At 63.2% G+C, this 25,032-nt stretch overlaps 1 protein-coding gene across 1 annotated transcript; it reads right to left on the bottom strand.

The window, feature by feature from the left end:
* Window positions 1-23: 23 nt before the first annotated feature.
* LOC131574423 (metabotropic glutamate receptor 6-like) lies at window positions 24-22,711 on the bottom strand (the record flags this gene model as incomplete). The annotated part of the gene is given in 11 exon segments (XM_058828890.1): window positions 24-192; window positions 5,942-6,333; window positions 8,575-9,118; window positions 10,842-10,978; window positions 12,675-12,872; window positions 14,877-15,041; window positions 15,760-15,914; window positions 16,577-16,712; window positions 19,958-20,174; window positions 22,311-22,624; window positions 22,627-22,711. Coding segments are annotated over 11 exon segments (2,493 nt in total), but the record flags the coding sequence as incomplete, so codon positions are not given.
* Window positions 22,712-25,032: the final 2,321 nt, after the last annotated feature.

Below are 25,032 nucleotides of genomic sequence, written 5' to 3'. Positions count from 1 at the left end.
GGGGTTTTGGGGTTCAGGGGGGGTCCCCAAAGCGGGGGGTCCCTACGGGGGGGGGTCTGCCCCGCGCCGTTTGGGCTGGTTGCGCTCGGGGTGCAGGAGGATGACGTAAACCTTGGGAGCGTAGAGGAGCCCCAGCGGCACCGAGGCCGACAGAGACATGGACACCGTCAGCGTGGCCGTCTGCACGTGAACCTGCACCCCAAAAACACGGTACCCTGAAAAACTGTACCCCAAAATCTGCACCCTGAAATCTGCACCCCAAAATCCCCCTGGGATCAAAAACTGCACCCCAAAAACACGGTACCCTAAAAATCTGCACCCCAAAATCTGCACCCTGAAAATCTGCACCCCAAAATTCCCCTGGGATCAAAAACTGCACCCCAAAAACACGGTACCCTAAAAATCTGTACCCCAAAAATCTCCCTGGGATCAAAAACTGCACCCCAAAATTCCCCTGGGATCAAAAACTGCACCCAAAATCCCCCTGGGAACAAAATCTGCACCCCAAAAACACGGTACCCTGAAATCTGCACCCCAAAAACCCCCCTGGGATCAAAAACTGCACCCCAAAAACACGGTACCCTAAAAATCTGTACCCCAGAATCCCCCTGGGATCAAAATCTGCACCCCAAAAACAGGGTACCCTGAAAATCTGCACCCCAAAAATGCCTCTGGGATCAAAAACTGCACCCCAAAAATCCCCCTGGGATCAAAAACTGCACCCAAAAACCCCCCTGGGATCAAAAACTGCACCCCAAAATCCCTCTGGGATCAAAAACTGCACCCAAAAATTCCCCTGGGATCAAAAACTGCACCCCAAAAACCCCCCTGGGATCAAAAACTGCACCCCAAAAACACGGTACCCTGAAAATCTGCACCCCAAAATCCCCCTGGGATCAAAAACTGCACCCAAAATCCCCCTGGGATCAAAAACTGCACCCCAAAATCCCACAGAGCCCCCAAACCAAACCAAACCAAACCCAGCCCGTCCCCCAGGGCTCCTGACACCGTCAGCGTGGCCGTCTGCACGTGAACCTGCACCCCAAAAACACGGTACCCTGAAAATCTGTACCCCAAAATCCCCCTGGGATCAAAAACTGCACCCCAAAATCCCCCTGAGATCAAAAACTGCACCCCAAAAACACGGTACCCTAAAAAACTGTACCCCAAAAACCCCCCTGGGATCAAAAACTGCACCCAAAAATCCCCCTGGGATCAAAAACTGCACCCCAAAAACACGGTACCCTGAAAATCTGCACCCCAAAAACCCCCCTGGGATCAAAATCTGCACCCCAAAATCCCCCTGGGATCAAAAACTGCACCCCAAAATCCCCCTGGGATCAAAAACTGCACCCCAAAAACCCCCCTGGGATCAAAAACTGCACCCAAAAACACGGTACCCTGAAAATCTGCACCCCAAAATCTGCACCCCAAAATCTGCACCCCAAAATCTGCACCCCAAAATCCCACCGACCCCCCAAACCCAGCCCGGCCCCCAAGGGTTCATGGACACCGTCAGCGTGGCCGTCTGCACGTGAACCTGCACCCCAAAAACACGGTACCCTGAAAATCTGCACCCCAAAAACCCCCCTGGGATCAAAAACTGCACCCCAAAATCCCCCTGGGATCAAAATCTGCACCCCAAAATCCCTCTGGGATCAAAAACTGCACCCCAAAATCCCCCTGGGATCAAAAACTGCACCCCAAAAACACGGTACCCTGAAAATCTGTACCCCAAAAACCCCCCTGGGATCAAAAACTGCACCCCAAAATCCCCCTGGGATCAAAAACTGCGCCCAAAAACCCCCCTGGGATCAAAAACTGCACCCCAAAATCCCCCTGGGATCAAAAACTGCACCCCAAAAATCCCCCTGGGATCAAAAACTGCACCCCAAAATCCCCCTGGGATCAAAATCTGCACCCAAAAACCCCCCTGGGATCAAAAACTGCACCCCAAAATCCCCCTGAGATCAAAAACTGCACCCAAAATCCCTCTGGGATCAAAAACTGCACCCCAAAATCCCTCTGGGATCAAAAACTGCACCCCAAAATCCCCCTGGGATCAAAAACTGCACCCCAAAAACACGGTACCCTGAAAATCTGTACCTCAAAAATCCCTCTGGGATCAAAAACTGCACCCCAAAAACCCCCCTGGGATCAAAAACTGCACCCCAAAATCCCCCTGGGATCAAAAACTGCACCCCAAAATCCCCCTGGGATCAAAAACTGCACCCCAAAAACACGGTACCCTGAAAATCTGTACCCCAAAAACCCCCCTGGGATCAAAAACTGCACCCCAAAATCCCCCTGGGATCAAAAACTGCACCCCAAAATCCCCCTGGGATCAAAAACTGCGCCCAAAAACCCCCCTGGGATCAAAAACTGCACCCCAAAATCCCCCTGGGATCAAAAACTGCACCCCAAAAATCCCCCTGGGATCAAAAACTGCACCCCAAAATCCCCCTGGGATCAAAATCTGCACCCAAAAACCCCCCTGGGATCAAAAACTGCACCCCAAAAACACGGTACCCTGAAAATCTGCACCCCAAAATCCCCCTGGGATCAAAAACTGCACCCCAAAATCCCCCTGAGATCAAAAACTGCACCCAAAATCCCTCTGGGATCAAAAACTGCACCCCAAAATCCCTCTGGGATCAAAAACTGCACCCCAAAAACACGGTACCCTGAAAATCTGCACCCCAAAATCTGCACCCTGAAATCTGCACCCCAAAATCTGCACCCCAAAATCCCACCGACCCCCCAAACCCAGCCCGGCCCCCAAGGGTTCATGGACACCGTCAGCGTGGCCGTCTGCACGTGAACCTGCACCCCAAAAACACGGTACCCTGAAAATCTGCACCCCAAAAACCCCCCTGGGATCAAAAACTGCACCCCAAAAACCTCCCTGGGATCAAAAACTGCACCCCAAAATTCCCCTGGGATCAAAAACTGCACCCCAAAATCCCCCTGGGATCAAAAACTGCACCCCAAAAACACGGTACCCTGAAAAACTGTACCCCAAAAACCCCCCTGGGATCAAAAACTGCACCCCAAAAACACGGTACCCTAAAAAACTGTACCCCAAAAATCCCCCTGGGATCAAAATCTGCACCCCAAAATCCCCCTGGGATCAAAAACTGCACCCCAAAAACACGGTACCCTAAAAATCTGCACCCCAAAATCTGCACCCTGAAATCTGCACCCCAAAATCTGCACCCCAAAATCCCCCTGGGATCAAAAACTGCACCCCAAAAACCTCCCTGGGATCAAAAACTGCACCCCAAAATTCCCCTGGGATCAAAAACTGCACCCCAAAAACACGGTACCCTGAAAATCTGTACCCCAAAAACCCCCCTGGGATCAAAAACTGCACCCCAAAATCCCCCTGGGATCAAAAACTGCACCCCAAAAACACGGTACCCTGAAAATCTGCACCCCAAAAATCCCCTGGGATAAAAAACTGCACCCCAAAATCCCCCTGGGATGAGAAACTGCACCCCAAAATCTGAACCTCAAAATCTGCACCACAAATATCCCACTGAGCCCAAAACAGAGACCCCCCCCAAACACCCCCAGGACCCCCAAACACCCTCAGGACCCCCAAACATCCACAGGGACTCCCCAGGGACCCTTCAAACACCCCCAGGGACCCCCAAACACCCCCAGGACCCCCAAACACTCCCAGAGACCACCCAAACACCCCCAGAGACCCCCAGGGACCCCCCCGGAGACCCCCAAACACCCCCAGGACTCCCAAACTCCCATAGGGACTCCCCAAGGACCCTTCAAACACCCCCAGGATTCCCAAACACCTTCAGGGACTCCCCAGGGATCCCCCAGGGACCCCCAAACACCCCCAGGGGCCCCAAACACCCCCAGGGACTCCCCAGGGACCCCCAAAGACCCACAGAGACCCTCCAGGGATCCCCCAGGGACCCTCCAAACCTCCCCAGGACCCCCAAACACCCCCAGAGACCACCCAAAGACCCACAGGGACTCCCCAAACACCCCCAGGGACTCCCCAGGGATCCCCCAACACCCCCAGGACCCCCAAACACCCCCAGAGACTGCCCAGGAATCCCCCAACACCCACAGGGACCCCCAAACACCCCCAGGGACTCCTCAAACACCGTCAGGGACTCCCCAGGGATCCCCCCAGGGACCCCCAAACACCCACAAGGACTCCCCAAAGACCCCCAAACACCTCCAAGGACCCTCCAAACCCCCCCAGAGACCCCCCCTTTACCGACCCTCTCCGCCGACTGCGCGGCCCCGAAGAAGATGGGTCCGAAGGCGAGCCACACCACGCACGTGGTGTACATGGACCCCCAGAGACCCCCCAGGGACCCCCAAACACCTCCAGGGACCCTCCAAACCTCCCCAGGACCCCCAAACACCCCCAGGACCCCCAAACACCTCCAGGGACCCTCCAAACACCCACAGGGACCCTCCAAACACCCCCAGGATTCCCAAACTCCCATAGGGACTCCCCAAGGACCCTTCAAACACCCCCAGGGACCCTCCAAACACCCCCAGGACCCCCAAACACCTCCAGGGACCCTCCAAACACCCCCAGGACCCCCAGAGACCCCCCAAACCCCCCCTTTACCGACCCTCTCCGCCGACTGCGCTGCCCCGAAGAAGATGGGTCCGAAGGCGAGCCACACCACGCAGGTGGTGTACATGGACCCCCAAAGACCCACAGAGACCACCCAAAGACCCACAGAGACCCCCCAGGGATCCCCCAGGGACCCTCCAAACACCCACAGGACCCCCAGAGACCCCCCCAAACCCCCCCAGCACTGACCCTCTCTGCCGACTGCGCTGCCCCGAAGAAGATGGGTCCGAAGGCGAGCCACACCACGCACGTTGTGTACATGGACCCCCAAACACCCCCAGGACCCCCAAACACCTCCAGGGACCCCCAAACACCCCCAGGATCCCCAAACACCCCCAGAGACCACCCAAAGACCCACAGGACCCCCAAACACCCCCAGGGACTCCCCAGAGATCTCCCCAAACACCCTCAGGACTCCCAAACACCCCCAGGGACCCTCCAAACCCCCCCAAAGACCCCCCAAACACCCCCAGGGACTCCCCAGGGACCCCCAAAGACCCACAGGGACTACTCAAACACCCCCAGGGACTCTCCAAACACCCCCAGGATTCCCAAACTCCCATAGGGACTCCCCAAAGACCCCCAAACACCCTCAGGACTCCCAAACACCTCCAGGGACCCTCCAAACACCCACAGGACCCCCAAACACCCCCAGAGACCACCCAAAGACGCACAGGGACTCCTCAAACACCCCCAGGGATCCCCCAGGGACCCCCAAACACCCTCAGGAACCCCCAAAGACCCCCAGGACCCCCAAACACCTCCAGGGACCCTCCAAACACCCTCAGGACCCCCAGAGACCCCCCCAACACTGACCCTCTCCGCCGACTGCGCGGCCCCGAAGAAGATGGGTCCGAAGGCGAGCCACACCACGCAGGTTGTGTACATGGACCCCCAAACACCCCCAGAGACCCCCAAACACCTCCAGGGACCCCCAAACACCCCCAGAGACCCCCCAAACACCTCCAGGGACCCTCCAAACACCCACAGGGACCCTCCAAACACCCCCAGGATTCCCAAACTCCCATAGGGACTCCCCAAGGACCCTTCAAACACCTCCAGGGACCCTCCAAACCTCCCCAGGACCCCCAAACACCTCCAGGGACCCTCCAAACACCCTCAGGGACCCCTCCAGGATCCCCAAACCCCCCCAGAGACCCCCCCAACACTGACCCTCTCCGCCGACTGCGCTGCCCCGAAGAAGATGGGTCCGAAGGCGAGCCACACCACGCACGTTGTGTACATGGACCCCCAAACCCCCCCAGAGACCCCCAAACACCTCCAGGGACCCCTCCAGGATCCCCAAACCCCCCCTTTACCGACCCTCTCTGCCGACTGCGCTGCCCCGAAGAAGATGGGTCCGAAGGCGAGCCACACCACGCACGTTGTGTACATGGCGAAGCCGATGGGCTTGGCCTCGTTGAAGGTCTCGGGGACGCCGCGCGCCTTGACGGCGTAGACGGTGCAGGTGAGCATCAGCAGCAGCGCGTACGCCAGGCACGCCAGCGTCGCCCCCTCCGCCATGTCGCAGCGCAGGACCCCCCGCGCCGCCTCGGGGTCGGGGGTCCGGCCCATCTCGTAGTCGATGAGGGCGTGGGGGGGCCGGACCAGCAGCCAAGTGGCGGCGGCCACCAGCTGGAGGCCGCTGAGGGTGAAGGTGATGACGAGCTGGGACGTGGGGCTGATGAAACGCGGCGGCGTCACCGAGCGCTTCCCTGCGGGGTGAGGGGAGAGATTGGGGGGGGCTGGAGACCCCCGGGGTGAGGGGAGAGATTGGGGGGGGCTGGAGACCCCCGGGGTGAGGAGACCCCCAGGGTGAGGGGAGCGATTGGGGGGCTGGAGACCCTCAGGGTGAGGGGAGAGACTGGGGGGGCTGGAGACCCCCGGGGTGAGGGGAGAGATTGGGGGGGGGCTGGAGACCCCCGGGGTGAGGGGAGTGACTGGGGGGGGGGGGCTGGAGACCCCCGGGGTGAGGGGAGAGATTGGGGGGGCTGGAGACCCTCAGGGTGAGGGGAGCGATTTGGGGGGGTGCTGGAGACCCCTGGGGTGAGGGGAGAGATTGGGGGGGCTGGAGACCCTCAGGGTGAGGAGACCCCCAGGGTGAGGGGAGAGATTGGGGGGGCTGGAGACCACCGGGGTGAGGGGAGAGATTGGGGGGGCTGCTGGAGACCCCCGGGGTGAGGGGAGAGATTGGGGGGGGCTGGAGACCCCCGGGGTGAGGGGAGTGATTTGGGGGTGAGATCGCTCTCTAGGGGGCTGCTGGAGACCCCCGGGGTGAGGGGAGTGACTGTGGGGGGCTGGAGACCCCCGGGGTGAGGGGAGAGATTGGGGGGGGGGGCTGGAGACCCTCAGGGTGAGGAGACCCCCGGGGTGAGGGGAGAGATTGGGGGGGGCTGGAGACCCTCAGGGTGAGGAGACCCCCAGGGTGAGGGGAGAGATTGGGGGGGTCCTGGAGACCCCCGGGGTGAGGGGAGTGACTGGGGAGGGGCTGGAGACCCCCGGGGTGAGGGGAGAGATTGGGGGGGGGGCTGGAGACCCTCAGGGTGAGGGGAGAGATTGGGGAGGGGCTGCTGGAGACCCCTGGGGTGAGAGGAGAGATTGGGGGGGGGCTGGAGACCCCCGGGGTGAGGGGAGAGATTGGGGGGGGGGCTGGAGACCCCCGGGGTGAGGGGAGAGATTGGGGGGGGCTGGAGACCCCCGGGGTGAGGAGACCCCCAGGGTGAGGGGAGAGATTGGGGGGGGCTGGAGACCCCCGGGGTGAGGAGATCGATTTGGGGGTGAGGAGATCGCTCTCAGGGGGCTGCTGGAGACCACTGGGGTGAGGAGACCCCCGGGGTGAGGAGACCCCCAGGGTGAGATCGCTCTCAGGGGGCTGCTGGAGACCCCCGGCATGAGGGGAGCGATTTGGGGGGGTGCTGGAGACCCCCGGGGTGAGGAGAGCGATTTGGGGGCTGCTGGAGAGACCCCACCCTAGAGACCCCAGAGACCCTCACCCCAGAGACCCTCACCCCAGAGACCCTCACCCCCAGCCCCCCGGATCCCCTCACCCCAGAGACCCTCACCCCAGAGACCCTCATCCTAGAGATCCTCACCCCTGGCCAGAGACCCGAGCCCCAGAGACCCTCCCAACCCAGAGACCCTCACCCTAGAGATCCTCACCCCCACCCCAGAGCCCCCCCGAGCCCCCCCTCACCCCCAGAGCCCCTCACCCTGCTCGAAGATGCGGTAGATGCGGTTGGTTTTGGTCAGCAGCGCGGCGTAGGTCAGGCTCATCCCCGCGCCCAGGAAGAGCCTCCAGAGCCCCCCAGAGCCCCCCAGAGCCCCTCACCCCCAGCCCCCAGAGCCCCCCAGAACCCCCCGGATCCCCCCAGAGCCCCCCAGAGCCCCCTGGATCCCCTCACCCTGCTCGAAGATGCGGTAGATGCGGTTGGTTTTGGTCAGCAGCGCAGCGTAGGTCAGGCTCATCCCCGCGCCCAGGAAGAGCCTCCAGCCCCCAGAGCCCCCCAGATCCCCTCACCCCCAGCGCCCCCGAGCCCTCAGAGCCCCCAGAGCCCCCCAGAGCCCCCCAGAGCCCCCAGAGCCCCCCGGATCCCCCCAGAGCCCCCCGGATCCCCTCACCCTGCTCGAAGATGCGGTAGATGCGGTTGGTTTTGGTCAGCAGCGCGGCGTAGGTCAGGCTCATCCCCGCGCCCAGGAAGAGCCTCCAGAGCCCCCCAGAGCCCCCCGGATCCCCTCAGAGCCCCCCAGAGCCCCCCAGAGCCCCCCCGGATCCCCCCAGAGCCCCCCCAGCCCCTCACCCTGCTCGAAGATGCGGTAGATGCGGTTGGTTTTGGTCAGCAGCGCGGCGTAGGTCAGGCTCATCCCCGCACCCAGGAAGAGCCTCCAGAGCCCCCCAGAGCCCCCCAGAGCCCCCCAGAGCCCCCCAGAGACCCCCAGAGCCCCCCAGAGCCCCTCACCCTGCTCGAAGATGCGGTAGATGCGGTTGGTTTTGGTCAGCAGCGCGGCGTAGGTCAGGCTCATCCCCGCGCCCAGGAAGAGCCTCCGCAGGGCGCAGACCCCCACGCCGGGCTCGGCCACCATGAGGAAGGTGATGGCGTACACCAGGGCGATGCCAACCAGCAGGACGTAACTCAGCTCCCTCCCCGAGGCCTTGACGATGGGGGTCTCGTGGTGCCGGATGAAGGTGGCCAGCACGAAGGCGGTGGCCATCAGCCCCAGCGTGGCCAGCGCCAGGGGCACGGCGGCGCAGGGGTCGGCCCAGCGCAGGCGCAGCACCGGCGTGGGGCGGCAGGCGGTGCGGTCGGGTGTGGGGCGCAGGTGTGGGGCGCAGGGCAGGCAGCTCAGGGGGTCTGCCCGGTACTGGTAGCCCCCGCAGAGCTCGCAGTGCCAGCAGCACGGGACCCCCTTCACCGGCTTCTTGCGCTCGCCGGGGCCGCAGGGGAGGCTGCACACCGAGGGTGGAGGGGAGGAAGAGTTGGAGCCCCAGGCCATGGCGTCCTCCTGGGGGGGGGAAAGGGTTAGGGACCCCCTCATGGGCACCCCAAATTCCTCATGGGCACCCCAAACACCCCAGGGACCCCTCATGGACACCCCAAATTCCTCATGGGCACCCCAAACACCTCAGGGACCCCCCCATGGGCACCTCAAACACCCCAGGGACCCCCTCATGGGCACCCCAAACACTTCAGGGACACCTCATGGGCACCCCAAACACCCCAGGGACCCCTTCATGGGCACCCCAAATTCCTCATGGGCACCTCAAACACCCCAGGGACCCCTCATGGGCACCCCAAATTCCTCATGGGCACCCCAAACACCCCAGGGACCCCTCATGGGCACCCCAAATTCCTCAGGGACCCCCTCATGGGCACCCCAAACACCCCAGGGACCCCCTCATGGGCACCCCAAATTCCTCATGGGGAGCCCAAACCCTCCCTGGGAACCCAAAACCCTCCATGGGCACCCCAAACACCCCAGGGACCCCTCATGGGCACCTCAAATTCCTCAGGGACCCCCTCATGGGCACCCCAAATTCCTCATGGGGAGCCCAAACACTCCATGGGCACCCCAAACACCCCAGGGACCCCCCCATAGGCACCCCAAATTCCTCATGGGCACCCCAAACACCCCAGGGACCCCTCATGGGCACCCCAAACACCCCAGGGACCCCCTCATGGGCACCCCAAATTCCTCATGGGCACCCCAAACACCTCAGGGACCCCCTCATGGGCACCCCAAATTCTTCATGGGCACCCCAAACACCCCAGGGACCCCCCCATGGGCACCCCAAATTCCTCAGGGACCCCCTCATGGGCACCCCAAATTCCTCATGGGCACCCCAAACACCCCAGGGACCCCTCATGGGCACCCCAAACACCTCATGGGCACCTCAAACACCCCAGGGACCCCCTCATGGGCACCCCAAATTCCTCATGGGGAGCCCAAACCCTCCATGGGCACCTCAAACCTCCCATGGGCACCCCAAACACCCAAACCCCCTGGGGGTGTCCCTGGGTGTCCCTGGGGGGTCCCTGGGTGTCCCTGGGGGGTCCCTGGGGGGGTCCCTGGGGGTCCCTTGGGTGTCCCTGTGTGCCCCTGGGGGGTCCCTTGGGTGTCCCCGGGGGTCCCTGGGGGTCCCTGTGTGCCCCAGGGGTGTCCCTTGGGTGTCCCCGGGGGTCCCTGTGTGCCCCTGCGGTGTCCCTGAGGGGGTCCCTGGGGGTGTCCCTGGGTGGTCTCCAGGGGTCCCTGGGGTGTCCCTGGGGGGGTCCCGGGGGTCCCTTGGGTGTCCCCGGGGGTCCCTGGGGGTCCCTGTGTGCCCCTGGGGGGGTCCCTTGGGTGTCCCCGGGGGTCCCTGGGGGTCCCTGTGTGCCCCTGGGGGGGTCTCTTGGGTGTCCCCGGGGGTCCCTGGGGGTCCCGGGGTGTCCCTGGGGTGTCCCTTGGGTGTCCCCGGGGGTCCCTGGGGTGTCCCCGGGGGTCCCTGGGGGTCCCTGTGTGCCCCTGGGGGGTCCCTTGGGTGTCCCTGGGGGTCCCTGGGGGGGTCCCAGGGGTGTCCCTGGGGGGGGGTCCCGGGGTGTCCCTGGGGGGTCCCTGGGGGGTCCCTGGGGGGGTCCCTGGGGTGTCCCTGGGGGTGTCCCTGGGTGGTCTCCAGGGGTCCCTGGGGGTCCCGGGGGTCCCTGTGTGCCCCTGGGGGTCCCTTGGGTGTCCCCGGGGGTCCCAGGCTCACCTGCAGGTGCAGCCCCTGCACCCACTGCCCCACAGCCCGGTAGGCGCCGCTGCCGTTGCCCCCCTGGAACTGGAAGATGTCGTAACGCCCGGGCGCGTCCCCGTTCTCATTGAAGGACACCGGCGTCCCCGCGCTGCCTGCGCACCAGTACGGACCAGTATGGACCAGTACAGACCAGTACGGACCAGTACGGACCAGTACGGACCAGTACGGACCAGTACAGACCAGTACAGACCAGTAACGGCCACTACAGCTCAGGGACAGCCCCTCCCAGGCAGGGTCAGCGGCCCCCCAGCCCCAGCACACCCCCAGTTCAGGGAAAACCAGTGCTCCCAGTATGGGCACCAGAGCTGCCAGACCCTTCCCAGTACATCCCAGTGCTCCCAGTATGGGCACCAGTGCTGCCGCCCCCCTCCCAGTACAGCCCAGTGCTCCCAGTATGGTCTCCATCACCCCCCAAGTACCCCCCCAGTGCTCCCAGTATGTCCCAGGATGGTCTCCAGCCCCTTCCCAGTGCCCCCCAGTGCTCCCAGTATGTCCCAGGATGGTCTCCATCACCCCCCAGCCCTCTCCCAGTGCTCCCAGTATGTCCCAGGAGGGTCTCCAGCCCCTTCCCAGTGCCCCCCAGTGCTCCCAGTATGTCCCAGGATGGTCTCCAGCCCCCTCCCAGTGCCTCCCAGTGCTCCCAGTATGTCCCAGGATGGTCTCCAGTACACCTAACCCCCTCCCAGTGCCTCCCAGTGCCCCCCAGTGCTCCCAGTGCCCCCAGTATGTCCCAGGAGGCTCTCCAGCCCCCTCCCAGTGCCTCCCAGTGCCCTCCCAGTGCTCCCAGTATATCCCAGGATGGTCTCCAGTACACCTAACCCCCTCCCAGTGCCCCCAGTATGTCCCAGGATGGTCTCCATCACCCTCCAGCCCCCTCCCAGTGCCCCCCAGTGCCCCCCAGTGCTCCCAGTATGTCCCAGGATGGTTTCCAGCCCCCTCCCAGTACCTCCCAGTGCTCCCAGTATATCCCAGGATGGTCTCCATCACCCCCCAGCCCCCTCCCAGTGCCCCCCAGTACCTCCCAGTGCTCCCAGTATATCCCAGGATGGTCTCCATCACCCCCCAGCCCCCTCCTAGTGCTCCCAGTATGTCCCAGGAGGGTCTCCAGCCCCTTCCCAGTGCCCCCCAGTGCTCCCAGTATGTCCCAGGATGGTCTCCAGCCCCCTCCCAGTGCCTCCCAGTGCTCCCAGTATGTCCCAGGATGGTCTCCAGTACACCTAACCCCCTCCTAGTGCCTCCCAGTGCCCCCCAGTGCTCCCAGTATGTCCCAGGAGGCTCTCCAGCCCCCTCCCAGTGCCTCCCAGTGCCCTCCCAGTGCTCCCAGTATATCCCAGGATGGTCTCCAGTACACCTAACCCCCTCCCAGTGCCCCCAGTATGTCCCAGGATGGTCTCCAGTACACCTAACCCCCTCCCAGTGCCCCCAGTATGTCCCAGGATGGTCTCCAGTACACCTAACCCCCTCCCAGTGCCCCCAGTATGTCCCAGGATGGTCTCCAGTACACCTAACCCCCTCCCAGTGCCCCCAGTATGTCCCAGGATGGTCTCCAGTACACCTAACCCCCTCCCAGTGCTCCCAGTATGTCCCAGGATGGTCTCCATCACCCTCCAGCCCCCTCCCAGTGCCCCCCAGTGCCCCCCAGTGCTCCCAGTATGTCCCAGGATGGTTTCCAGCCCCCTCCCAGTACCTCCCAGTGCTCCCAGTATATCCCAGGATGGTCTCCATCACCCCCCAGCCCCCTCCCAGTGCCCCCCAGTGCCCTCCCAGTGCTCCCAGTGCCCCCAGTACCGTTGAAGGCCACCCTGCGGATGTGTGTGAGGAGGCGGCGCCCGTCGGGGGGGTCCATGGTGGGGCAGAGCCCCCCCCCCGGGCAGGCCTCGCCCAGCAGGGAGTGCAGCCCATGGGCCATGGCCAGGACGGCGTCGATGACGAACTGAACCTTCCCCTCCTGCTCGTACGGGGAGTCCCGGCCGATGCGCTCCCGGCCTGCAGCACGGTGTGAGCACCCCAAAACTGCCCGGGGTACCCCGAAACTGCACCCCAAAACTGCCCCAAAACTGCCCAGGGTACCCCAAAATTCCCCACGGCACCGCGGCCAGGACGAACTGAACCTTCCCCTCCTGCTCGTACGGGGAGTCCCAGCCGATGCGCTCCCGGCCTGCAGCACCCCAAAACTGACAGGGTACCCCAAAACTGCACCCCAAAACTGCCCAGGGTACCCCAAAACTGCCCCAAAACTGCCCAGGGTACCCCAAAACTGCACCCCAAAATTCCCCACGGCACCGCGGCCAGGACGGCGTCGATGACGAACTGAACCTTCCCCTCCTGCTCGTACGGGGAGTCCCGGCCGATGCGCTCCCGGCCTGCAGCACCCCAAAACCGACAGGGTACCCCAAAACTGCACCCCAAAATTCCCCACGGCACCCCAAAACTGCCCAGGGTACCCCAAAACTGCACCCCAAAACTGACAGGGTACCCCAGAACTGTCCAGGGTACCCCAAAACTGCCCAGGGTACCCCAAAACTGCACCCCAAAACTGACAGGGGCACCCCAAACCCACTGGTGGGGCAGGGTCCCTACGGGTCAGGTACCTGTGGGGTCTCTCTGGGGTCCCTATGGGGTCCCTATGGGATCTATGGGGTCTCTGTGGGGTGTCTCTGGGGTCCCCATGGGGCAGGTACCTGTGGGGTCTCTATGGGGCAGGGTCTCTATGGGGCAGGGTCTCTATAGGTCAGGTACCTGTGGGGTGTCTATGGGGCAGGGTCTCTATGGGGCAGGGTCTCTATGGGTCCAGTACCTGTGCACTTGCGCAGGGGCGCCCCAGAGCTCCCCCCGCTCTCGCCGTGGGGCAGGGTCTCTATGGGGCAGGGTCTCTATGGGGCAGGTACCTGTGGGGCAGGGTCTCTATGGGGCAGGGTCTCTATGGGGCAGGTACCTGTGGGGCAGGGTCTCTATGGGGCAGGGTCTCTATGGGGCAGGTACCTGTGCACTTGCGCAGGGGAGCCCCAGGGCTGCCCCCCATCTCGCCGTGGGGCGCGGCGCCGTGGGGCAGGGTCTCTATGGGGCAGGGTCTCTATGGGGCAGGGTCTCTATGGGGTCCCTATGGGATCTATGGGGCAGGTACCTGTGCACTTGCGCAGGGGCACCCCAGGGCTGCCCCCGCTCTCGCCGTGGGGCGCGGCGCCGTGGGGCAGGTACCTGTGGGGTGTCTATGGGGTCCCTATGGGATCTATGGGTCAGGTACCTGTGGGGCAGGGTGTCTATGGGTCCGGTACCTGTGCACTTGCGCAGGGGCGCCCCAGAGCTCCCCCCGCTCTCGCCGTGGGGCGCGGCGCCGTGGGGCAGGTACCTGTGGGGTGTCTATGGGGTACCTGTGGGATCTATGGGTCAGGTACCTGTGGGGCAGGGTCTCTATGGGGCAGGGTCTCTATGGGGCAGGGTCCCTATGGGATCTATAGGTCCGGTACCTGTGCACTTGCGCAGGGGCACCCCAGAGCTCCCCCCGCTCTCGCCGTGGGGCGCGGCGCCGTGGGGCAGGTACCTGTGGGGTGTCTATGGGGTACCTGTGGGGTCTTTATGGGGCAGGGTCCCTATGGGATCTATGGGTCCGGTACCTGTGCACTTGCGCAGGGGAGCCCCAGGGCTGCCCCCGCTCTCGCCGTGGGGCGCGGCGCCGTGGGGCAGGTACCTGTGGGGTGTCTATGGGGTCCCTATGGGATCTATGGGTCAGGTACCTGTGGGGCAGGGTCTCTATGGGGCAGGGTCTCTATGGGTCCGGTACCTGTGCACTTGCGCAGGGGCGCCCCAGGGCTCCCCCCGCTCTCGCCGTGGGGCGCGGCGGCGCCGTGGGGCAGGGTCTCTATGGGGCAGGGTCTCTATGGGGCAGGGTCTCTATAGGTCAGGTACCTGTGGGGTGTCTATGGGGTACCTGTGGGGTCTCTATGGGGCAGGGTCCCTATGGGGTCCCTATGGGATCTATGGGTCCGGTACCTGTGCACTTGCGCAGGGGCACCCCAGAGCTCCCCCCGCTCTCGCCGTGGGGCGCGGCGGCGCCGTGGGGCAGCCGGCAGTTGAAATCGTCCTCCCAGAACTCGTGGAACCAGAGGTTGCGGCGATTGTTCTCCAGAGAGCGCGACGTGAAGTACTCGTCAAAACCTGGGGGGCACGGGGGGGAAACGGGGACCCCCGGGGGACCCACGGGGTCATGGGGTGTCCTGGGAGCACCCCAGGGACCCCCCAGAGCCCCCCAGGGTCACCCCAGAGCCCCCCAGGGTCACCCCAAACCCCCCCAGGGTCACCCCAGAGCCCCCCAGGGACCCCCCAGAGCCCCCCGGACACACAGGGGACCCACGGGGTCACGGGGTGTCCTGGAGCCCCCCAGGGACCCCCTAAACACCCCCAGGGACCCTCAGGGTCACCCCAAACACCCCCAGGGACCCCCGGAGCCACAGGGGACCCACAAGGGACCCACGGGGTCATGGGGTGTCCTGGGGGACCCCCAGGGACCCCCTAAACACCCCCAGGGTCACCCCAAACCCCCCCAGGGTCACCCCAGAGCCCCCCAGGGTCACCCCAAACCCCCCCAGAGCCTCCCCCAGCCCCTCCCAATAACCCCCCAGTACCCCTGAGTCCATCCCAGTAGCCCTCCAACCCATTCCAGTTCCTCCCAGTTTCTTTCCAGTGCCCCCCAGTCCCTCCCAGTGCCTCCCAGTCCCTCCCAGTGCCCCCCAGTGCCCCCCAGTCCCTCCCCAGTCCCTCCCAGTCCCTCCCCAGTCCCTCCCAGTCCCTCCCCAGTGCCCCCCAGTCCCTCCCAGTGCCCCCCAGTCCCTCCCCAGTCCCTCCCAGTGCCCCCCAGTGCCCCGTCCCCGCTCACCGGGCACCGAGGCTCGTTTGGGGAGGATGGTGATGGCCCCGTGCGCCGCCTCCTCCAGGCCCTGCACCGGAGCCATCTTGGCCCCCCAACTGTCCGAGCCCACCCACGAGAAGTGACCCGAGAGGTTGGCGAGGGTGGCGGCCTCGAGCACCCGCCTGGGGACAGGGAGGGGACACGGCTGGGACTGAGGGGGGGACATGGGGGGGACAGGGAGGGGACACGGCTGGGACAGGGAGGGGACATGGGGGGGACACGGCTGGGATGGGGGGGGGGGACACGGGGGGGACATGGGGGGGACACAGGGGGGACACGGCTGGGACCAGGGGGGGACACGGGGGGACACGGGGGGGACATGGGGGGGACATGGGGGGGACACGGGGGGGACACGGCTGGGACCAGGGGGGGACACGGGGGGACACGGGGGGGACATGGGGGGGACACGGGGGGGACATGGGGGGGACACGGCTGGGACATGGGGGGGACATGGGGGGGACACGGCTGAGCAGCGCTGGGGAGGGACTGGGGGTCACTGGGAGGGACTGGGGGGCACTGGGGAGGGACTGGGGAGGGACTGGGAGGCACTGGGGAGGGACTGGGGAGGGACTGGGAGGGACTGGAGGGACTGGGGAGCGCTGGGGAGGGACTGGGGGGCACTGGGAGGGACTGGGGGGCACTGGGGAGTGCTGGGGAGGGACTGGGAGGCACTGGGGAGGGACTGGGGAGCACTGGGAGGCACTGGGAGGGACTGGGAGGGCCTGGGGGGTACCGGGGGCAGGACTGGTGTATACTGGTGTATACTGGTGCGCACTGGTCTCACCGGATGTCGTCCTCGTTGGCGAAGAGCACGACCCCGCGCGCCGTCGACGTCTCCATCAGGCGCCCGATGACCTTGGAGAACTCCCCCGGCTTCGGCTCCCGCGGGATCTTGATGGACTGGGCGATGCACAGCCCCCCTGCACCAGTACGGACCAGTATGGACCAGTATGGACCAGTATGGACCAGTACAAACCAGTACAAACCAGTACGGACCAGTACGGACCAGTACGAACCAGTGCAGACCAGTACGGACCAGTACGGACCAGTACGGACCAGTGCAGACCAGTACAGACCAGTACGGACCAGTACGGACCAGTACGGACCAGTACAGACCAGTATGAACCAGTACGAACCAGTACAAACCAGTACAAACCAGTACGGACCAGTACGGACCAGTACGGACCAGTACGGACCAGTACAAACCAGTACGGACCAGTACGGACCAGTGCGGACCAGTACAAACCAGTACGGACCAGTACGGACCAGTACGGACCAGTACGGACCAGTACAGACCAGTACAGACCAGTACAGACCAGTACAGACCAGTACGGACCAGTACGGACCAGTACAAACCAGTACAGACCAGTACGGACCAGTACAAACCAGTACAGACCAGTACAAACCAGTACAAACCAGTATGGAGCGCTATGGGTCCTGGGAACCGCCCTCCCCGCCCAGGCCCCGGCGCTCGCCGGCAGAACTCGGCTCACCCTGCCAGTGCCTCTCCCAGTATGGCCCAGTGCCTCCCAGTATAACCCAGTGCCTCTCCCAGTATGGCCCAGTGCCTCTCCCAGTATGGCCCAGTGCCTCTCCCAGTATGGCCCAGTGCCTCTCCCAGTTTGGCTCAGTGCCTCCCAGTATAGCCCAGTGCCTCTCCCAGTATGGCCCAGTGCCTCTCCCAGTATGGCCCAGTGCCTCTCCCAGTATGGCTCAGTGTCTCCCAGTATGGCCCAGTGTTTCCCATTATGGCCCAGTGCCTCTCCCAGTTTGGCTCAGTGCCTCCCAGTACAACCCAGTGCTCCCAGTGCCCCTCTCAGCGCTCCTAGCACCCCTCCCAGTATAACCCAGTACCCCCCAATATCACCCAGTATAACCCAATATAACCCAGTATCCCCCGGTATCCTCAGTACCCCCAGTATAACCCAGTCCCCCCCAGTATCACCCAATAACACCCAGTATAACCTAATATAACCCAGTATAACCCAATATAACCCAGTATAACCCAATATAACCCAGTATAACCCAGTATAACCCAGTATAACCCAGTCCCCCCCAGTATCACCCAATAACACCCAGTATAACCTAATATAACCCAGTATAACCCAGTATCACCCAGTATCACCCAATATCACCCAGTATAACCCAGTATAACCCAATATAACCCAGTATCCCCCGGTATCCTCAGTACGCCCAGTATAACCCAGTCCCCCCCAGTATCACCCAATAACACCCAGTATAACCCAGTATAACCCAATATAAACCAATGTAACCCAATATAACCCAGTATAACCCAGTATAACCCAGTATAACCCAATATAACTCAATATAACCCAATATAACCCAGTACCCTCGGTCCCCCCAGTCCCTCCCACTATCCCCAGTATCCCCAGTATCCCCAGTATCCCCAGTATAACCCAGTATCCCCAGTATAACCCAATATAACCCAGTATCACCCAGTATAACCCAATATCACCCAGTATCACCCAGTATAACCCAATAAAACCCAATATAACTCAATATAACCCAATATAACCCAGTACCCTCAGTCCCCCCAGTATCCCCAGTATAACCCAGTATCCCCCAGTATCACCCAGTATCACCCAATAACACCCAGTATAACCCAGTATAATCCAATATAACCCAATATAACCCAATATAACCCAGTATCCCCCAGTATCACCCAATACCACCCAGTATCACCCAGTATCCCCCAGTATCACCCAGTATCCCCAGTATAACCCAGTATCACCCAGTATCACCCAATAACACCCAGTATCACCCAGTATAACCCAGTATAACCCAATATAACCCAATATAACTCAATATAATCCAATATAACCCAATATAACCCAATACCCTCGGTACCCCCAGTCCTCCCAGTATAACCCAGTATCCCCAGTGCCCACCGGCCTCGCGGGAGCTCTGCACGAAGGCCTCGACGCCGCTCTCGCCGTAGTTGCCCTCGGAGGCCAAGGTGCTGACGTAGCTCCAGCCCAGCGCCCCCAGTATAACCCAGTATCCCCCAGTATCCCCCAGTATAACCCAGTATCACCCAGTATAACCCAATATCACCCAGTATCACCCAGTATAACCCAGTATAACCCAATATAACCCAATATAACTCAATATAACCCAATATAACCCAGTACCCTCAGTCTCCCCAGTATAACCCAGTATCCCCAGTATAACCCAGTATCCCCCAGTATAACCCAATATAACCCAGTATAACCCAATATAACCCAGTATAACCCAGTATAACCCAATATAACTCAATATAACCCAATATAACCCAATGTAACCCAATATAACCCAATATATCCCAGTACCCTTGGTCCCCCCAGTCCTCCCAGTATAACCCAGTATCCCCCAGTATCACCCAATAACACCCAGTATCACCCAATATAACCCAATATAACCCAGTATCACCCAGTATAACCCAATATAACCCAGTATAACCCAGTATAACCCAATATAACCCAATATAACCCAGTATCACCCAGTATCACCCAATAACACCCAGTATCACCCAGTATAACCAAGTAAAACCCAGTATAATCCAATATAACCCAATATAACCCAATATAATCCAATATAACCCAGTCCCCCCAGTCCTCCCAGTATAACCCAGTATCCCCAGTGCCCACCGGCCTCGCGGGAGCTCTGCACGAAGGCCTCGACGCCGCTCTCGCCGTAGTTGCCCTCGGAGGCCAAGGTGCTGACGTAGCTCCAGCCCAGCGCCCCCAGTATAACCCAGTATCACCCAGTATAACCCAGTATCCCCCAGTATAACCCAGTATAACCCAGTATCCCCCCGTATAACCCAATATAACCCAGTATAACCCAATATAACTCAATATAACCCAGTATAACCCAATATAACTCAATATAACCCAATATAACCCAATGTAACCCAATATAACCCAATATAACCCAGTACCCTCAGTCCCCCCAGTCCCCCCAGTATAACCCAGTATCCCCAGTATAACCCAGTATCCCCCGTATAACCCAATATAACCCAGTATAACCCAATATAACCCAGTATAACCCAGTATAACCCAATATAACTCAATATAATCCAATATAACCCAATATAACCCAATATAATCCAATATAACCCAGTCCCCCCAGTCCTCCCAGTATAACCCAGTATCCCCAGTGCCACCGGCCTCGCGGGAGCTCTGCACGAAGGCCTCGACGCCGCTCTCGCCGTAGTTGCCCTCGGAGGCCAAGGTGCTGACGTAGCTCCAGCCCAGCGCCCGCACCACGGCCACCATGGCCTGAGCCTGGTACGAGTCCGGGGGCACCACCCGCGAGAAGAACTCGTAACGGCCGGGGTCAGACAGCTCCGGGGCCGTGGAGGCGTAGCTGATCTGGGGGATCTGGGGATATTGGGGACACATTGGGGACATTGGGGACACTCCAGGGTCCGACAGCTCCGGGGCCGTGGAGGCGTAGCTGATCTGGGGATCTGGGGACAGCAGGGACACTCAGGGACATTGGGGACATTGGGGACATTGGGACATCAGGGACATTGGGGACATCAGGGACATTGGGGACACTCCGGGGTCCGACAGCTCCGGGGCCGTGGAGGCGTAGCTGATCTGGGGGATCTGGGGACACTCAGGGACATTGGGGACATTGGGGACATCAGGGACATTGGGGACATGTTGGGGACACATCGGGACATTGGGGACATCAGGGACATTGGGGACACTGGGGACACTCAGGGGTCCAACAGCTCAGGGGCCGTGGAGCTGATCTGGGGACATCAGGGACACATTGGGGACATTGGGGACACGCGGGGGGGGACCTGGCACGGTGGGACCCCCCCTCCCCCATCCCTAATCCCCCCCTAATCCCCCCGGGCCATTCGCTGCCGCCCCAGGGGATTGTGGGAAACTCCCCGGGGGGGGGGGGGGAAGGTTCTGGAAGGGACCCGGGGGGGGGGTGGGGGGGGGGACACCATGGGGACACCGTGGGGACACTGCTGTCCCCTTGTCCCCTCAGACAAAACACCTCCATGTTCCCCCAGGGCCCCCCCAGTGTCCCCAACGCCCCCCCCAGTGTCCCCAACACCCCCCCCCAGTGTCCCCAACACCCCCCCCAGTGTCCCCAACACCCTCCAGTGTCCCCAACACCCCCCCAGTGTCCCCAACACCCCCCTCAGTGTCCCCAACACCCCCCTCAGTGTCCCCAACACCCCCCCCAGTGTCCCCAACACCTCTCAGTGTCCCCAACACCCCCCCAGTGTCCCCAACACCCCCCCCTCCCAGTGTCCCCAACACCCCCCTCAGTGTCCCCAACACCCCCCAGTGTCCCCAACACCCCCCCCAGTGTCCCCAACACCCCCCCAGTGTCCCCAACCCCCCTCCCAGTGTCCCCAACACCCCCCCAGTGTCCCCAACACCCCCCTCAGTGTCCCCAACACCCCCCCAGTGTCCCCAACACCCCCCCCAATGTCCCCAAACTCACCGCGAAGAGCCGCAGCACGTTGGCCACCATGATGGGACGGAGCTGGCCGAGGCTCCGATGACCCCAGTGTCCCCTCCATGTCCCCTCCACATCCCCAGTGTCCCCCCAATGTCCCCAATGTCCCCTCCACATCCCCAATGTCCCCTCCACATCCCCAATGTCCCCAAACTCACCGCGAAGAGCCGCAGCACGTTGGCCACCATGATGGAGACGGAGCTGGCCAAGGCTCCGATGACCCCAATGTCCCCTCCACGTCCCCAGAGCCCCCCCAATGTCCCCTCCATGTCCCCAGTGTCCCCAATGTCCCCAATGTCCCCAAACTCACCGCGAAGAGCCGCAGCACGTTGGCCACCATGATGGACACAGAGCTGGCCGAGGCTCCGATGACCCCAGTGTCCCCTCCACATCCCCAACGTCCCCTCCACATCCCCGGTGTCCCCCCAATGTCCCCTCCATGTCCCCAATGTCCCCCCAATGTCCCCTCCACATCCCCAATGTCCCCAATGTCCCCCAACTCACCGCGAAGAGCCGCAGCACGTTGGCCACCATGATGGAGACGGAGCTGGCCGAGGCTCCGATGACCCCTCCACATCCCCAATGTCCCCAATGTCCCCAATGTCCCCCCAATGTCCCCTCCACGTCCCCAGTGTCCCCTCCACGTCCCCAGTGTCCCCCCAATGTCCCCAATGTCCCCAAACTCACCGCGAAGAGCCGCAGCACATTGGCCACCATGATGGACACGGAGCTGGCCGAGGCTCTGATGACCCCAATGTCCCTCCATGTCCCCAATGTCCCCTCCACATCCCCAATGTCCCCCCAATGTCCCCAATGTCCCCAAACTCACCGCAAAGAGCCGCAGCACGTTGGCCACCATGATGGACACGGAGCTGGCCGAGGCTCCGATGACCCCAATGTCCCCTCCATGTCCCCAATGTCCCCAATGCCCCCAATACCCCCAGTGTCCCCAATGTCCCCTCCACATCCCCAGCACCCCCTCCACGTCCCCAATGTCCCCCCAATGTCCCCAATGTCCCCAAACTCACCGCGAAGAGCCGCAGCACGTTGGCCACCATGATGGACACGGAGCTGGCCGAGGCTCCGATGACCCCCACCAGCCTCTCCGGCGGGGGCCGGCGCGGGGCCGAGCCGTCGGGGCAGCTGCCCTCGCCCCCCTCGGGGGGCAGGAGGCTCCTGACGAAGCTGAGGGCCTGCTCCAGGGCGTAGGTGTCGCGGGAGCAGGTGTCCAGGATGCGCGCGCCCAGCGTCAGGTTGGGCAGCACGCGCGGGTCGCCGTTGACGCGGTCCAGGGCGTAGAGCATGGCCTCCAGCCGGTGGATCCCCTTCTCCTTCTTCACCGGCCGCAGGGGACGCCGGCGGGGCCGCGGGCGTGCACCGGGAACAGCCCCCCCAGCGTCAGGTCACCCTCCAGGCGGATGGCGTGGGGCTGAGTGGGGGACGGGGGGCAGCGGCACGGCACCGGGAGGGACAGGAGGAGGGGCAGGAGGAGGGACAGGGGCAGGGATGGGGCAGGGATGGGGGCAGGAATGGGGGCAGGAATGGGGGCAGGAATGGGGGCAGGAATGGGGTCAGCAGTGGGGTCAGCAGTGGGGTCAGTGATGGGGTCAGTGATGGGGTCAGCGCTGCTGCCATGGTGGCCTGGGGGCAAAGAGAAGGCAGTTAGGGGGTGATGGGGGTCAGGGGTGACACCCCATGGGGCAGGGGTGACTCTCTATGGGGCAGGGGTGACTCTCCGTGGGGCAGGGGTGACACCCATGGGGTGGGGGGTGACTCTCTATGGGGCAGGGGGTGACTCTATGGGGTGGGGGTGACTCCCCATGGGGTGGGGGTGACTCTCTGTGGGGTGGGGGTGACACCCAGTGGGGCAGGGGTGACTCTGTGGGGTGGGGGTGACTCTCTATGGGGTGGGGGTGACTCCCTGTGGACCAGGGCTGACTCTATGGGATGGGGGTGACTCTCTGTAGGGCAGGGTGACTCTCCATGGGGCAGGGGTGACTCTATGGGGTGGGGGTGACTCTCTGTGGGGCAGGCATGACTCTATGGGGCAGGGGTGACTCTCTATGGGGCAGGGGTGACTCTCTATGGGGTGGGGGTGACTCTCTATGGGGTGGGGGTGACTCTCTATGGGGCGGGGGTGACTCCCTATGGGGCAGGAGTGACTCCCCATGGGGTGGGGGTGACTCTCCGTGGGGTGGGGGTGACACCCGGTGGGGCAGGGGTGGAGGTTACACTCAGTGGGGAGGGGTGACTCCCCATGGGGTGGGGGTGACTCTCTATAGGGTGGGGGTGACTCTGTGGGGTGGGGGTGACTCCCTATGGGGCGGGGGGGGGGCACAGGGACACCGGGGGGGGCAGGAGGGTTCTGGGGAGGGGGCACATTGGGGTGGGGGGGATCCCCAGTGTGGGGGGCAGCTCCCGGTGGGGCAGGGGTGACTCCCCATGGGGTGGGGGTGACACCCGGTGGGGCAGGGGTGACTCTATGGGGTGGGGGTGACTCTATGGGGTGGGGGTGTCTCTCTATGGGGTGGGGGTGACTCTCTGTGGGGTGGGGGTGACTCTATGGGGTGGGGGTGACTCTCTATGGGGTGGGGGTGACTCTATAGGGCAGGGGCAGCTCCCTATGGGGTAGAAGTGACTCTATGGGGTGGGGGTGACTCTCTATAGGGTGGGGGGTGACACCCGGTGGGACAGGGGTGACTCCTATGGGGCAGGGGTGGCTCTCTATGGGGTGGGGGTGACTCTATGGGGTGGGGGTGACTCTCTATGGGGCAGGGGCAGCTCCCCATGGGGCAGGGGGCTCTGTCCCCACCTCGGAGGGAGATTCGGGGGTCCCCAGCACCCCCCAATTTGGGGTCGCGCCCCCCCCATCCCGCTCACCCTGGCCCGGGGCTGCTGCGCTCCCGGCAGCCGCTGGAAACTGCGGGGAGGGGCGGCCCCAAATCCCCCCCGGAGCCCCCCCAGATCCCCCCCGGACCCCCCCAGTCCTCCCTGACCCCCCCCAAATCCCCCGGACCCCCCCAATCCTCCCTCACCCCCCCCAAATCCCCCCGGACCCCCCCAAATCCCCCCGGAGCCCCCCCAAATCCCCCCCGGACCCCCCCAATCCTCTCTGACCCCCCCCAAACCCCCCAAATCCTCCCTGACCCCCCCCAAATCCCCCCCGGAGCCCCCCCAAATCCCCCCTGACCCCCCCCAATCCTCTCTGACCCCCCCCAAATCCCCCCAGACCCCCCCAATCCTCCCTGACCCCCCCAATCCTCTCTGACCCCCCCCAAACCCCCCAAATCCCCCCGGACCCCCCCAGCCCCCCCCGGCTCCCTCCAGATGCTGATGGGGAGGGGGATGGGCCCCGCAACCCCCCCGGCCCCCCCCAATTAAACCAGATGTTAATTATGGGGTGGGGTGGGGGGAGGGGGATTAGGGGTGCCCCCCCCCCTCCCCCATCCCCAGGGTGGGTCCGAGCCCCCCGGGGGGTTTGGGGGGGGGGGGAGGGGGAGGGCTCTAATCCCCCCCCCCCAGCTGTGGGATTAGGGGGGGGGGAGGGGAGGGGGGGGGGGATTATCCACTGCTCATCTGCAGCCAGGACCCCCCCCCAACAACGGGGGGGTTTGGGGACCCCGAGGGGGAGGGGGACCCTGGGGGGGGTTTGGGGACCCCGGAGGGGGAGGGGGGACCCTGGGGGGGGGCACTGGGGGGGGTTTGGGGACCCCGGAGGGAGAGGGGGACCCTGGGGGGGGGCACTGGGGG

This window comes from Poecile atricapillus, unplaced genomic scaffold, assembly GCF_030490865.1.
Source record: "Poecile atricapillus isolate bPoeAtr1 unplaced genomic scaffold, bPoeAtr1.hap1 scaffold_312, whole genome shotgun sequence".
NCBI classification, from domain to species: domain Eukaryota; kingdom Metazoa; phylum Chordata; class Aves; order Passeriformes; family Paridae; genus Poecile; species Poecile atricapillus.
This window is presented reverse-complemented; position numbering and strand designations above follow the sequence as displayed.